General features: G+C 43.0%; 1 protein-coding gene across 1 annotated transcript; it reads right to left on the bottom strand.

Annotated features, from left to right (window-relative positions):
- Nucleotides 1-8,047: 8,047 nt before the first annotated feature.
- Nucleotides 8,048-10,829, bottom strand: LOC112903206 (40S ribosomal protein S5). Its single transcript, XM_025972438.1, has 4 exons — nucleotides 10,655-10,829; nucleotides 9,621-9,892; nucleotides 8,723-8,926; nucleotides 8,048-8,378 (listed from the first exon to the last, which is right to left on the bottom strand). The coding sequence occupies exons 1-4, from the start codon at nucleotides 10,721-10,723 to the stop codon at nucleotides 8,324-8,326; spliced, it is 600 nt and encodes a 199-aa protein (XP_025828223.1). The 5' UTR covers nucleotides 10,724-10,829; the 3' UTR covers nucleotides 8,048-8,323.
- Between the last annotated feature and the right edge of the window lie 2,735 nt (nucleotides 10,830-13,564).

Genomic DNA, 13,564 nt, shown 5'->3' with positions numbered 1-13,564 from the left:
TAGCAGAGAATTTCACAAGAAGGCTATTTATAGTGGTAGGTTTGAATCTTATGTTTTTGTAGGTTCTCTTCAGCACAACTACCACGTCCACACCTGTAGATCAAAGTCTCTCTTGATAGTACGGCGTTCCTACACTCAATTTCAAAATAAAATCTACTCTTCAGGTAAATTTGAAACACCATTTTTCATTTTCCCTTTTGAGGGGTCATGCTTCGTAATATGCTTTGCTTAAACACCCTTAGCACCTGCACACATGCTTGACAACATGATTAAATATACATGTGCTTTGTCATCTACCACCAAAACCCACTAAGGGGTCTAGATATCTTTCAGTTCAACATGAATTATTATTCATTCATAAACAAGAACTTTCAGAGTTTAATAGTGCAGCAGAAAAATAGACGATAGTTCTAAGATGATACAAGATATCATGATGAAGCCCGTACATGACATCATTCAGCGTTATCATCGTTGGCCGGGGATGTATCCCACTCCACCAACCAACCAGAAGGAAGAGTACACGGCCAAGTCAAACTAGAAATCATGTCCTTAAAGGTCTCAGCTGAAAATAAAGCCATAAGCAAGGCTGAGTATACTAATACTCAGCAAGGTTTACCAAACTAGTGGTATATATTTAGCTGACTTCTGGACATGCAAGGCTTTTGGCTGAGGGTTGTTTTTGCCAAAAAGAATCTAAGAGTGAGTCCTTGCTTTCCTATTTTAGCATCAAGTTCTTGTTGATTAACCATTCTAGGTAAGCAACTATCCAAATCACGCATGGTGGAAATAGTTAATTGAGCATCCAACCAGATTAATCATCATCACTGTTCCTCTTCTTACTCTATGTGGTAAAAGGGTTAAGCAATCTCAATGACCGTGAGAAACGGACGATTCGAATTGAATTTCTTAACCTTGCAAGGGGAAACCTAAACACACATCATGTGGTTACTCATAGAGTCACACGTGCAACTTTTCCCCTTTATTCCTATTTCATGGAACAGTGCCACAATCCTCAAGTACAGAGGTCCACAAACCACGGAACAACGTCGGGCCGTGGCTGCTCTTGCACTCACCATGTGCCCATGGGAATGACGTCAAGATGGTGGGTGGTATGTCCATGTCCTGGTTCAATCAGGTAGTTAAGCTTACTGATTACCATATTCTCGGCATGTGGTTATATGTCCAAAACTCGGCATATGGTTAACACATCATGGGAAACCTAAACCAATTTGTTGACACGAGAATTTGTTTCATCAAGTTCAAATTTACCACTGCGAATTCCACGTCTAAGTTCTGGAACTCGTTGGGATTGGAGTATTTTCAACTCCTTCCCTTGAGCCCGATCTATTTTAATTGCTCCTTATTTTCACTAGATGATTTTTTCCTTGCGGAGGCAAGATCGCACCCCTCACAAACTTGCCCCTGCTCGCCATAATCTTGGAAGCTAGCCAGTGACAACTAGACATCTAGGAGGCTTCATCTCCAAGAGTAACTAATGTTTCATGAGTTACCTTAACTTCAACCACGAGTGATCAAGATATCGAATGCTCTTTAATGCTCACACACAATCACTCTCTCAACTGAACTCAAAGATTTGCGCCTAAAGTTAGCACAACTCATAAAGAATGTTGGGTAGAGCTTGCTAGTGAAGAAAATGGCTTTGGAAAGCTCAAAATGCAAATTGAACCAGCAGCCCTCGAAGGAAAGGGCCAAGGGGTATAAATACCCCACTCTCAAAAACTAGTTGTTAGTTATTAGTTGTTAGAGGAAAACCGGTCAAACTTGTTCTGAAACCGGTCGGACCGGTTAACAAACTCAACTAGCCAGTGCAAACCGACATAGTGCAAACCATTCAAACTGGTTCCCAAAATCATACCGCTTTGCCCTTAAGCCGAACACCCACAAGACAGAGAGCACGACTTGAGGGACCGATACAAAAACTCGGTTCACCCATGTTTCTGAATGTTAGTAAAACACGGGGGTTCTCTCAAAGGTATCTCACTTCAGTAGTCCTATAAGTACTTTTGGTGTAATCAATCAACCAATATTGCATCCCTCTTTGTAGGACAACATACATATACTCAAGATTAAATACTTGTATGTCTTCAACATGCCATGCTTTGTCTTTTTCAACTTGAGGGCTTTCTAACATTGCTTGTCATCTTGAGCAGTTTAACTTAAGCTAGTGACTGGATTATCAACTACATATAATCAATGTCTATCGACAGTTTCATAGCGCCGACTAGTGAAATTTGTGCTAGGTGCATGTTCGTATGGCTTAGCTCTCGAGGACATGGGGATTATACTAGTTCAAGCACTAACGCCCTATGTACAGTCCCAATCAAATCATGTTCCTGAGCTCGATGGCTCGGTGTTTGAAGTAGGGCTTTACAGACGGTGTGGCTAGAGTTTGAAGACGATCCCCAACTGCTGGAAGAGTTCGAGGTAAACTATCTAACCTTGTCTCCTAGTGAAAAGAGTCCCCTTGCGGGGAGGTAATTTATAGTGATCGGTCGGGACACAGAGTGGGTTCTACCTATCAGGTCTTGTTAGTTTCCCTATATTGCTCCCCGGTCGTCCGACCCGGCTATAGCAGTGTGAATGGGGGTTTTCTTTTCCTTTCTTGGGGATGACTTCTCCTGCAAATGGGGGGTGTTAGTCCATCCCATTACTCCATCGTGGTCTGTCATCATTGGCCTGGTCAGAGCTAAGCATAGCCCTATCCTGTCAACTATTTGATAAGATTGCCTTAAGAGGGCGCGTGGGTTCTAGTACGATGGTGATGATGGTCTTCGATGGTCAGGCAACGTTCACACAGGTCAGTCTGTGGTGAACTTCTCGAGTTATCGGCTCCCCCTTCCCTCGGTCGGGGAGGTCGGACGCTTGCCCCATCCATCCCTGAGGACCCTTGTTACCTAGGTCGATCTAGGTCGGCTGGTGATGGTCGGGCACTCACGTGCGGGTCAGTTAGCCCTACCGCGGCAGTGTTTAGTGCTTAGGTTTCGTTCACGATTGGATTATGGATCCAACTTGTATTATTTCATTGATAATCATGCTCGTGGTACGGCCCTCGACAATGCCACTTTCTCTTGATCCACAAGCCACATAACCATATGTGAATTATCTTGATGCTTTGCATTACTTCACTCTCCAAGGCTTGAGTGATACTTCACAGTCACCCAAGTACTAGCCGCTTCACCCTAGCGAAGATCTCATGGCCCAAGCCATCGCTTGACCAAACTTTGTCTAGTCCTTTGGTGCTTAGTCACTTGTTTGACTCCTTCCAATCTTACATCTCTTGAGCTTAGCTTTACTTTTGCATTAATAATGAAAACCCATTTGAATTCCATGTCTTTACATACTTAGCCTTTAATATAAACTTCAACGATTCTTGTCTTGTTTGCAATCTCACAATTTTAATATTCCATTGTCTACTATACAAAGCCATAGATAGAAACCAATTTTGATATACATGAATCCTTGTCTCTAATTCACATTCTATGTTGCTTGTCATTCACCAATATGAACCTTTGTTTGATTGCATGTCTTATCAGCCAATATTACAAATATAACCATAGAGTTAAATTTCTACTAAAATTCTTTAATGATCACGTTAGTCCTTTAGTTGTTTTTTCATTCAATTCACCAAAACCCATTAGGGGGTCTAGATGCACCTCCACTCTCCACTATTTTTTTCTGATCGACTTGATGTTGTCTTCACTATGGAGCTTCTCCACAAAGGAAGGGGTCTTCTCGTCTCCTGTACACGGTCATCGTCGCCGCTCCACACCAAACCGGAGGGTCGATGCAGCAAGACTCCAAGGGGCTGATGCACCAAGCTTACAAGGTTGGTGAACTACTACGAGACAGCAACACCTTGATATCTCTCTTACACACACTATGCCTAATCTAGCACTAATCACTTCTAAGATTGTGCTAATTGCCGGGGATGATCAACTTGAGAACTTTGTTGGCTTAGATGTCTTCTCAATGTGTATATGATTTCTCTAGACTCCATCAACTCCAAATGAGCGAGTAGAGGTGGTATAAATAGGCCAACAACTCAAAAGAGTTGTTGCTCCAACGGCTAGTTAAAGTGCAGTAGTACCGGATGATCTGGTACACTGGTAGGGTACGTATCAGATTATCTGGTACCTCATTTTTAACCACATAAACATTGGATCCCCAGCCAAAGATTCCTCCAAACCATCATCTACTCTTGATGAGGACATCTCAAACAACCAAGCACAAGATGTGGAAGATGTTACCCAAATAGGAGAACAAGTGAATATTGGACCAATTACACGTAGTCGAGCTAAGAAGCTACAGCAACAGGTGACTTCATTCCTAGCTGAAACTAACTTCAATGTATATGAGAATTTTATACTTCCTAAATGTGATACATTGATTGTACTAAGGTATACACATGAAGAGAAGAAGCAGGATCGGACCACCAAAAGAAACAGACATAACTTTTGATTCCTAAAAGCTATGAAGGTCATTGAGTACATTTTGGAAAGATTATGAAGTCTACTCTACAATACAAGAAATGGCATGCAATTTGGAGGCTCGAATAAGACATTATGATCAATTTAGTGAAGATCCCTCAGAAGGTCAACAGTCTTCCCAGGACAGAATGTTGGTACAACTTCTCGTACAAGTCTGTATTAATCTATCACGTTCCATGGTACAAGTTATAAATGGTTGAAAAGTCCACTTTCCAACCCAACAAACAGCACATCATTTTGACATCCAAACAGAGAATAATGACCAGTTTACTGAAGGCTGCGCAGAAGTCTAAGAGATGCGCGGGAACTGAAGACCACTCCGTGAACGCCTCAACCAGTTGGCCTTCCACCTTCCCAACATGGAGAGTTCAGTTCATACTTATCATAGAGACTTGTTACTAGTATAAATACCTTTATGTACTGCTGCAAAAGATAATTTTTTATTATTTGAATGAACATATAACATGTATGGTTTTGCAGCCGAGCTGCCAAATGCCTTGCACACCCCCTATTCTTCCTTGTTCTTCTTGAACTTGTGAAGAGATCCCCCTGGATTCTGCTACTTCGTGCTCTACGGTTTCCAGTACGGCTGTACCGTTTTGTGTGGATTAGTTCCGGCTTATGGTTCTGCGGTCGTTTGGAGATCGAGTCGAAGTCCTTGTAGTTTCGGTGCCTCTCCCTGACGCTTGGTCGCATCCAACCTTGGCAAGGTCTAAAGCTAGTTATCCTCACTGTTCACAGCAATTTATCTGGTGATTGTGAGCCTACTGTCATGAAAATCGGGCCACCCCGAGATTTCGATCGGTATCTTACTTTTGGTGATCTCCACCCCCATCAACTCTAGTACCGGATTATTCCATACTTAGTACGGTGTTATGCCAATTCATCCGGTGCCGAAGAAAACCTTTTGGACTCTATTGACTAGATCACCGTATGAATACATGTTAGTTTGCTACTCCAAACCATAGTACCGGATCATCCAGTATTGTTGAGTTCAACTCACCTTTGAAATCGGCTCTGGTGGACTGTCTGGCACTTAGTCCCTACGCCCAAACCGGTGATCCAGTACAACTGTGATTCCTGCTTTTGTGCCAAGCATTAATCCGCTGCTAATAAAATTGATGACGTCGGATCATCCGGTACTTCGGACAAGATCTCATATCATTTGGACACCCTAGAATTATTCTCTCTGGATTTTTGCTATGGTTTGGATCACTTAATTTGGATGATCTTACTATGATTTTGACTTCATCCATGGGAATAAAAACTTACAAATATACACTTAACAAACTTGGGACGGGCTGATAAAGTTTATCTCTATTTTTCCCAACACATTGATGCTACTTTTTCTCTCTGAAGAGAAAAGAAATGTTCCCAGTAGCAAACTGACAGTTATATATTTTTCTTTTTCTTTTTTGAAATGGCCGATAGTGTTCAAGTTACCTACTCTTGAAATTTACAACATGTGGAATGCCAGAATAGTCGTCCATGATACATTTTCTTAAAAAAAAATATTGTAGCTTGCGTGGTTCTTCACGTGATCAACTTTTTTCTTCTTTATCGATGAGGTGAAACAAATGTTGACAGTGGTAAATTTTTGTTGCGACAGCTACACTGCGAAAATAGTACTTGACAATATATAAGATTTATATTATTAGATGCGTTATGAAAATTACTATTATTGTGATATACATTTTTAAGAACATCATGCTTTTATCCTAGATGATTTATATATTGGATCGGAAGTATTTCAATGAATATGCGTACAACAATGACCGTCCCCCGTTTCTTCATGTTTAGCCACGGCCTCCTCCTGTCCTTCCACGTTGGAGGCCGCACATTGTCATCTTTGATCGGTTTGTGGAATAATTGCGCAAATGTAACCGGCTACTGTCAGGTCTTTTTTTAGGAGGTTCTGTGCTTAATGTATTCTTTAGGATCGATGTGTACAGTAGTAGATTGAGTTTCCAAAAGAAGATTTGCTCCCTGCTCCCTCGGTCCCATGAAAAATACAATCTTTTTCACGACCGTATGAAAAATACAATACTAATTGTTTGCTAGGAGGTTTAAATTTTAAGTGGTTTAAACCTCTCTGTTTAATCCAAATAAAAACAAAAATGGCTCACTTTCTAATTTCAAGAATTTATGGAGCTAGGAATAAGGAGCTCAATCATTATATCGATGTAAAAACTCTACCAAACAGCTCTAAACTACAGCTATAGCTATTTAGCTAAGCAAAAAAAAGTCTGCAACATTACCAAAATAAAGTTTTGTTTCAACAAAATAACTGAATAACCGCTTGAAAAAACAATGAAGCCGTTTAGCATGTGTTTGGTTTTGGAAGCAACCGGGTTGGATTGGCTCCGTTCTTTTTTTTAGTTGGGATGGACCAATTTTATATTTGGTTTGAGAGGGATGGATCCAATCCAATTTTTTATTTTTTTAAAAAGTTAAGAGAAATGGGTTGGATGCCGTTTTGACTCCGTTAGCAGCAATAGTCCATAAGGCCCACATGTCAGTTGTGGGACTCAATTGTCGTTCTCTCTATATATTTTTCTCTCTGATCTTCTTCCTCTGCCTGGCCACATCCGCTCGCCGTCGTCCCCCCCTTGCCTCCACTGCTGCCCTGTGCCGGCCGCTGCTGGCCCCTGCGCTGGCCGCCACTCGGACGCGTGTGCCCCTGCTCCTGCTCCGCCCGCCGCTACGCCAGCCGCGCTGGCGTACGCCCACCGCTGCCCCAGCGCCACCTGCTGCTCGCCCTGCGTCAGCCTCCGCCTGCCGCTCGGACATGCCCACCCCTGTCCGACCGCCCTTGCTTCGCTCCGCAACTGCCCGCGCCGGCCACGCGTGCCCCTGATCCTCTCCGGCCACCCTTGCTCTTCTCCGCAGTCACCCGCACCGGCCGCGCATGCCCCTTTTCCTCTCCGACCGCTTGTGCCTATGCTCCAGCTTTTCACGAGCGATGGCAACGTGACAGAGAGAAGTGGGTCGAATTGGTCCCTTCGTTTTGTAATTAGAACGTTTTGTAACCCGAAGAAGAATATTTTTTAGGATGAGCCCAACCCACCACTCTTCCAACCAAACACCTTCAAAACTGGATCCGATCCATCCCAACCCACTTGAGACGCATCCCCCAATAGGCTGTTCTACGCAATGCAGCACGCAAAACGAAACACAGGGTGGTATGAGCGGGAAGCTAAATCTGATCAATGGTAGTGTACGAGCTGGAAGCTAAATCTGATCAATGGTAGTTTTTGGTTCGCTAATTTCGTTGGAGCAGGGTGCAATCTTCAGGTCAGTTCAAATCTGTTTATGATTTGGTAGCATCAGATCTGGTGGCAAGGCCAGGCAACCCATGACAGCTGGCAGCAATTCTCTCTTCATTAATTTGCGCACCTTCTTGTTCCACCGCATTTCCCATGTGAATCAATCACCTTTGCGTTTACATTACCGATCCATGAACCAAACACTAGGCACTACCAGGTAGAGTGGTAGACCAAGCTACAGCACATTTCCCATGGTTTTAGGACAAAGAAACAAGATAGGAAACACGTTTACGGACCATTATAATCACAAGTCACAGACACTGCATAGAGATGGAGCTGGCAACACGACAAACGATTACAGCTGTGGCAAAACTTCAATTCATACTGCGGCTAAGACAACCAGAACAGGAAAGGTACTATTGTGTTTTTAGGGAACATAGAGGTTTGTAGCTCCAACACCAAGCTAAGTTCACAAATAAACAGGGTAGATACATAAGTAGGCATCTTTCCACCCCAAAACTTTGTTTTTCCTGATTTGTGTGAGAATGCTCAACGGTTGGCCTTGGCAACACGCTCGATCTCATCCTTCTTCTTGATCGCATAGCTGTAACAAAGGAGCGAAAAAGAAAGCATGTGAGATGCACAGCAGAAAATAGCGGGCGCAGTAAAATTAATAGGAGGGCCAACTCAACGGGCATAACCATCTGATGCAAAAAAAAAAAAGTGACAGCAAGGGCAGTAAGCAGCAGCACTGTCAGGCAACACAGCACCCAGAAAGTTATCACCATGTAAGCCATGACAACATTTCCAGAACTAAGTCAGACCAACCACTGGCCCACAGTTGATCAGGGAATGGAATTTTGTTCTCCTTTGGTAAATTACAGGTCAGATGTTCTAAACCATTTGTAATCACAAGAATACTGGTATACCACAGCAAATAAAACATACCTGTTAGAAGAACCTTTAGCTGCATTGATAAGCTCATCTGCAAGGCACTCTGCAATGGTCTTGATGTTCCTGAAAGCACTTTCCCTGGCACCAGTGGTAAGCAGGTAGATTGCCTGGTTCACACGCCTCAAAGGAGATATATCAACAGCCTGCCTTCTAACAACACCAGCAGATCCAATCCGGGTCGCGTCTTCTCTTGGCCCACTAAACAAAACAACAATATGGCCCCATTAAAGACAATAAAGCATGGTGGGCAAATGCTAAGGTAGCAAAACAAAGCACCAAAAAGTGTACATTTGTAATTTATTTCACTTATTTATCAATAAGGTATATTAGGTGATTAAGACAATAAGACAAGTACACATTTATTAGATTTTGTAGCAGGTTAGACAAATGTTAGCTACATCCAATGTTATCAGGTTATACATGTTAGCTGCATCCAATGTAAGGAAAATGACAGAAAATAGAAGCAAGTTAATATTGCTGAGTTTCCAAATCAGTATAGCATAAGGTTGTCACTAAACCATTCAAAGCCTACAACACATTAATGCATCAGGTTTTCTTCTGAAAGATAGCTTGCAATCCAGTAACATCAAACTATGCACACGCCATGATCTCAAGTTTCTAACTGACTGCCAGGGTAGCTTGCAATCCAGTAACATCAAACTATGCACACACCATAATCTCAAATTTCTAACTGTTGCTAGGGGGGAATAACATACAGGATATGATGATAATTTATACAACTACAAAGAGGAATAACAGGGTTAGTAATGTATATTAAACACTCGATACTGTCAAGCAAGAACATATAATAAACTATGTTCAAAGGGTTAATTTTACAAGGAATCAGGAGTCATCAACGTAAAAGAAGGCACTTCAGTTACACAGTAATTACCTATTTATGATGGCATCGACAATAATTTGAATAGGGTTGGCATCAGTCAGCAGGTGAATAATCTCCATAGCATGCTTCACAATACAAACAGCCATCACCTTCTTGCCATTGTTGCGGCCGTGCATCATCAGAGAGTTTGTCAACCTCTCAACAATTGGGCACTGAGCCTTGCGGAACCTCTTAGCAGAATACCTTCCCGCAGTGTGGGGAAGATATATGGCGTGCTTTGTAGGATTGACGGCAAGGTAATCAGCCAGAGAAATGTCATTGACCTGCATAAAAAACATTCAAATGAACTGCTTAAGATATCACAAATCAATACTGCAGGCCTAACAAGAAGAACAATTTGACATTTAATGTAGACTTCTAGACTCTAGAGTGTGTAGCCCACTGGAAACAAACAGTGGAACGCATACACAAGTTTAAGTCTGACCAGTTGTACACATGATTAGAAACCTAAATTTTTCCCCGAGTCTTAGTTTAGATTGGACAAATCGTCAGCATGCCAATCTGGCGCAAGCCAATCTGGTACAAGCCCTTGATCACAAACACATGTCTCCAACTAAAGAATTCCCAAAACACACATTATTCAGCCTGACAAATAGAATCTCACCATACATAAAATGCAGAAATCAAACCATTGATTTAGAGATAAGCCCCAACTTATAAAGTGATAATGACCAGAACTAAGACAACCAGAATACTCCCAATACCAAATACGGCCGTCAATACTCCCAATATAGTCCCACCACCCTTCAACGTACATAACCTACAAAGCGGAAAACCGAATCTGAGAAAAATCAGATTACACCAGCGAACCGCCAAACCACATGAAACGGGAGATAGAACCCCCAATATGTTCACCAGATCATGCGCAAACAGAACCTACGGAAACAACCCTCTAATCCGCCAAGATCTAGCTAACCAGATCAATTGGAAGCCCAATCCAAAGATCTATAGCGTCCCAAAACACCGATGAGATTTGGGTGAGGGAGGAGGGGAGCGGAAGGGAAGGGAAGTAGAAGAGGGGATACCTGGACGTCATCGAAGGACCAGCGGCCGAAGAGCTTTACCTCCTGGGTGGGCGCCTCAACTTCCGCCATTTCCGCCGCCGGCTAGATCGAGGGAGTGCAAGAAGAAGCAAAGCGAGTAGGGCACGGGAGGAGGCGGCGCAAGTGACGGCGGCGGGCAGGAGTAAACCCTAGGCAGGCGCACGAGGTTTTATCCTAAGGGGTTCGCGGGGTGCTTTAAGATTCGGGAAGGTGCTGACGAGAGCGACCTTCGCAGCCAGGCGCAGATAGCTCGTGAGAATGGGCCGTGTCGAGTCTACACAACAAGCTAATGGGCTAACGTGTGTACGAGAAAAAGGCTGCGTTGGACCAGTCCTGCCTCTCAACACAAGATAATTGTAACCATCGTGAGAATTTTTTTTTCTTATAAACCATGTGCATGACATATGGTTGATTAGTGGGTGTTTAATTATTTCAGATCTCAAACTTAAAATTACATTTTTCTTTTGCTTAAATCATGAGTCTGCTTTAGTTCCAACCACCATGTTGTTTACTCCCTCAATTCTCTTATGATAGACCCGTTGTATCTTGGCACAATGACCAAGGAGAAGTATCTTGCCTATCATCCAATTAATCATCCCATCATGTACTCCTTGTTAGTGGAAAACAATTTTCCGAGAAAATTCTTCAGTATCTACATTATCATATTCATACACTAATTCTTTTGCTAAACAAACCGAGACAGCTATCCATGTTAGACCCGAGATGTCAACTCAAATAAAACTATCAAAAGATACAGGGAATATAATAAAATTCAACAAAAATATATCATATTTTTAAATTTTAAAAACAACATTTTATGAATGTGCTACTTTTACAATTTTTATATACTGCTTCAATATGTTGAACTAGTGCATTTTCAATGTTGACTTAGACCTCACATATTGTTGAATCAAGTTAAAGAAAATGTGGAAGTAGTTCATCCAAAATGTTGATTTAGCGTCATTGGGGGCACAATAATGTTCAAATTTGAACTAGTATATTCAAGTTGTTGAACTAAGTTTGAAGGACTGCTAAATCTAGTATTTTGAAATATGGGCTATATTTGTTAAAAAAATGCTGCTATATTTTGGTGGCTGCTCCTGCCATGTCCTCTTGGGTGATAGCGCGGCGTCGAATATAGTGTGGTGGTCCGCGTGCAGCAAAATAAATCAACTAGTTTGCCTTAAAAAACTAGTTGCTATTTGGGAAAGTCTTTAAAGATGTTTAGTTTACCAACTTCACTGCACGCGGATCAATACACCAAAATCAATTGTACTCCATCCATCCTAAATTATAATTCATATTAACTCATTAGATACATAGTTTTTCTATGTATTTAAATATAGCGTACCTCTAAGTGAATAGAAAAATATATGTACGTGGAAAAGTTAAAATGAATTGTAATTCGGAACGGAGGTAGTACATCTTTAGTCAACTTCCCCTTTGTCACATCTGGGGCCACGGGACTGCGCACATGGCGTACATATTCTAGGATTAGGGGTGGGACATGGCCCATACTCTGCACCAATTGTAACTACTCGTACCGTAGTAGAACTAGTCGAAACGAAAGGAAACTACCCGAGTAGCACTCGGGTAGGACTCCTAAGCTCGTATCTGGCTAGAATTTCCATGTAACCCTATCCCCCCAGACTGTATAAGGGCGGGCAGAGACCCCCTCCAAAGATATACACATCTAAGACAATACAAACCACCACACAGGACGTAGGGTATTATACTCTTGGCAGCCCGAACCTATCTAAACTTTGTGTTCCTCGCACCTTCGAGTTCTTGATCTCGGCGACGCCCCACCTACAACACACCACCTTGGGGGTATCCCTCAGTGGGCTTGGCGGTAAAACACCAACACCCTTTTCTTAGCAACCACCTGGCCACACCCAGGAAGCCGGAGGCATCCACTTCAGCATCCAGCCGCGACGTCGATGACCTTGCCAATGATCTCGGCAGAATTCAACTTTCCGATCTTATCGGAAGCTACGCGAGCCATATCAGGCAACTCCTCGCCCATTGATCAAATCAGACGATCTGATCGCCGGAATGGATCAGGTGGACGACAACATCGCTAAGTGCATCAAGCTCGTGGAAGACGCTCTCCAACAGCATGGTGACTCGGCGTCCCCGACTCGGAATCGCTTTGAGGCTCAGCACCACCATCCCATCGCCACCGACGACATCTCCTCCAGCATCCATTGACTCAGCAAAGGTGTTGCAGATTGCATTACTTTGGCAGAATCCACCCTTCAGTGTATCAACCCCAGGGAGCCGAAAGATTTCGACTGCGACTTCAACAACTTCATCGACAAACTTGAAACCACTAGGCCATGTCTAGTTCGGTCTGAGGTGGTTCAACTTAGGACCCTCTCCGCATTGGAAGAGGATTTGGATCATCTACTACCACTCGGAGAAGAAGAAGCTACCGCACGTAGGGGGGCTACTGTTTCCGACAACTACTCAGATTCGGCTGCTCATATGACATATATAGTAAGTAACCCCGGGGTCTGGTAAGGGGATCAAATTGGTTAGGCAGGTTTGAGCATCGAAAGGGCATGAAACCCTCCAGGTTTCTCAAATTAGGTCCACCACGATCCATTACCACACCCAACGAACTCCCTTTTCAAGAAGGCAGACCCCTCCCTTCTTCCAACGACGAAGACGAGGGTCAGGTGGGGTGGAGTGCCAAACGCTTCGCGCCCAATCGAGAACTATTCATGATTCATGTCGGTGAGGACTATGAAGGCTAGACGACTACGATGACTACCTCCTTGATCTGCTCGACGAAGGCGTGGACGTGACAATGGGTATTGAATTCCTAGACAACTCAAGATAGAAGATGCAGATGACATCCAGAAGGAACGCCGTAAACTCATCAATGCG

This window comes from Panicum hallii, chromosome 8 (assembly GCF_002211085.1).
Source record: "Panicum hallii strain FIL2 chromosome 8, PHallii_v3.1, whole genome shotgun sequence".
NCBI lineage: Eukaryota > Viridiplantae > Streptophyta > Magnoliopsida > Poales > Poaceae > Panicum > Panicum hallii.
The sequence above is the reverse complement of the archived record's forward strand: the minus strand, read 5'-3'. Positions and strand labels throughout refer to the sequence as shown.

Bases quoted from the DNA above. Each gene is read 5' to 3' on its own strand.
- LOC112903206 (XM_025972438.1), bottom strand. From the start codon at position 10,723: ATGGCGGAAGTTGAGGCGCCCACCCAGGAGGTAAAGCTCTTCGGCCGC. The intron at 8,927-9,620 runs GTAATTACTGTG...TGTTTTGTTTAG, and splicing joins GTCGATGCCATCATAAATAG to TGGGCCAAGAGAAGACGCGA. The intron at 8,379-8,722 runs GTATGTTTTATT...CCTTTGTTACAG, and splicing joins GCTAAAGGTTCTTCTAACAG to CTATGCGATCAAGAAGAAGG.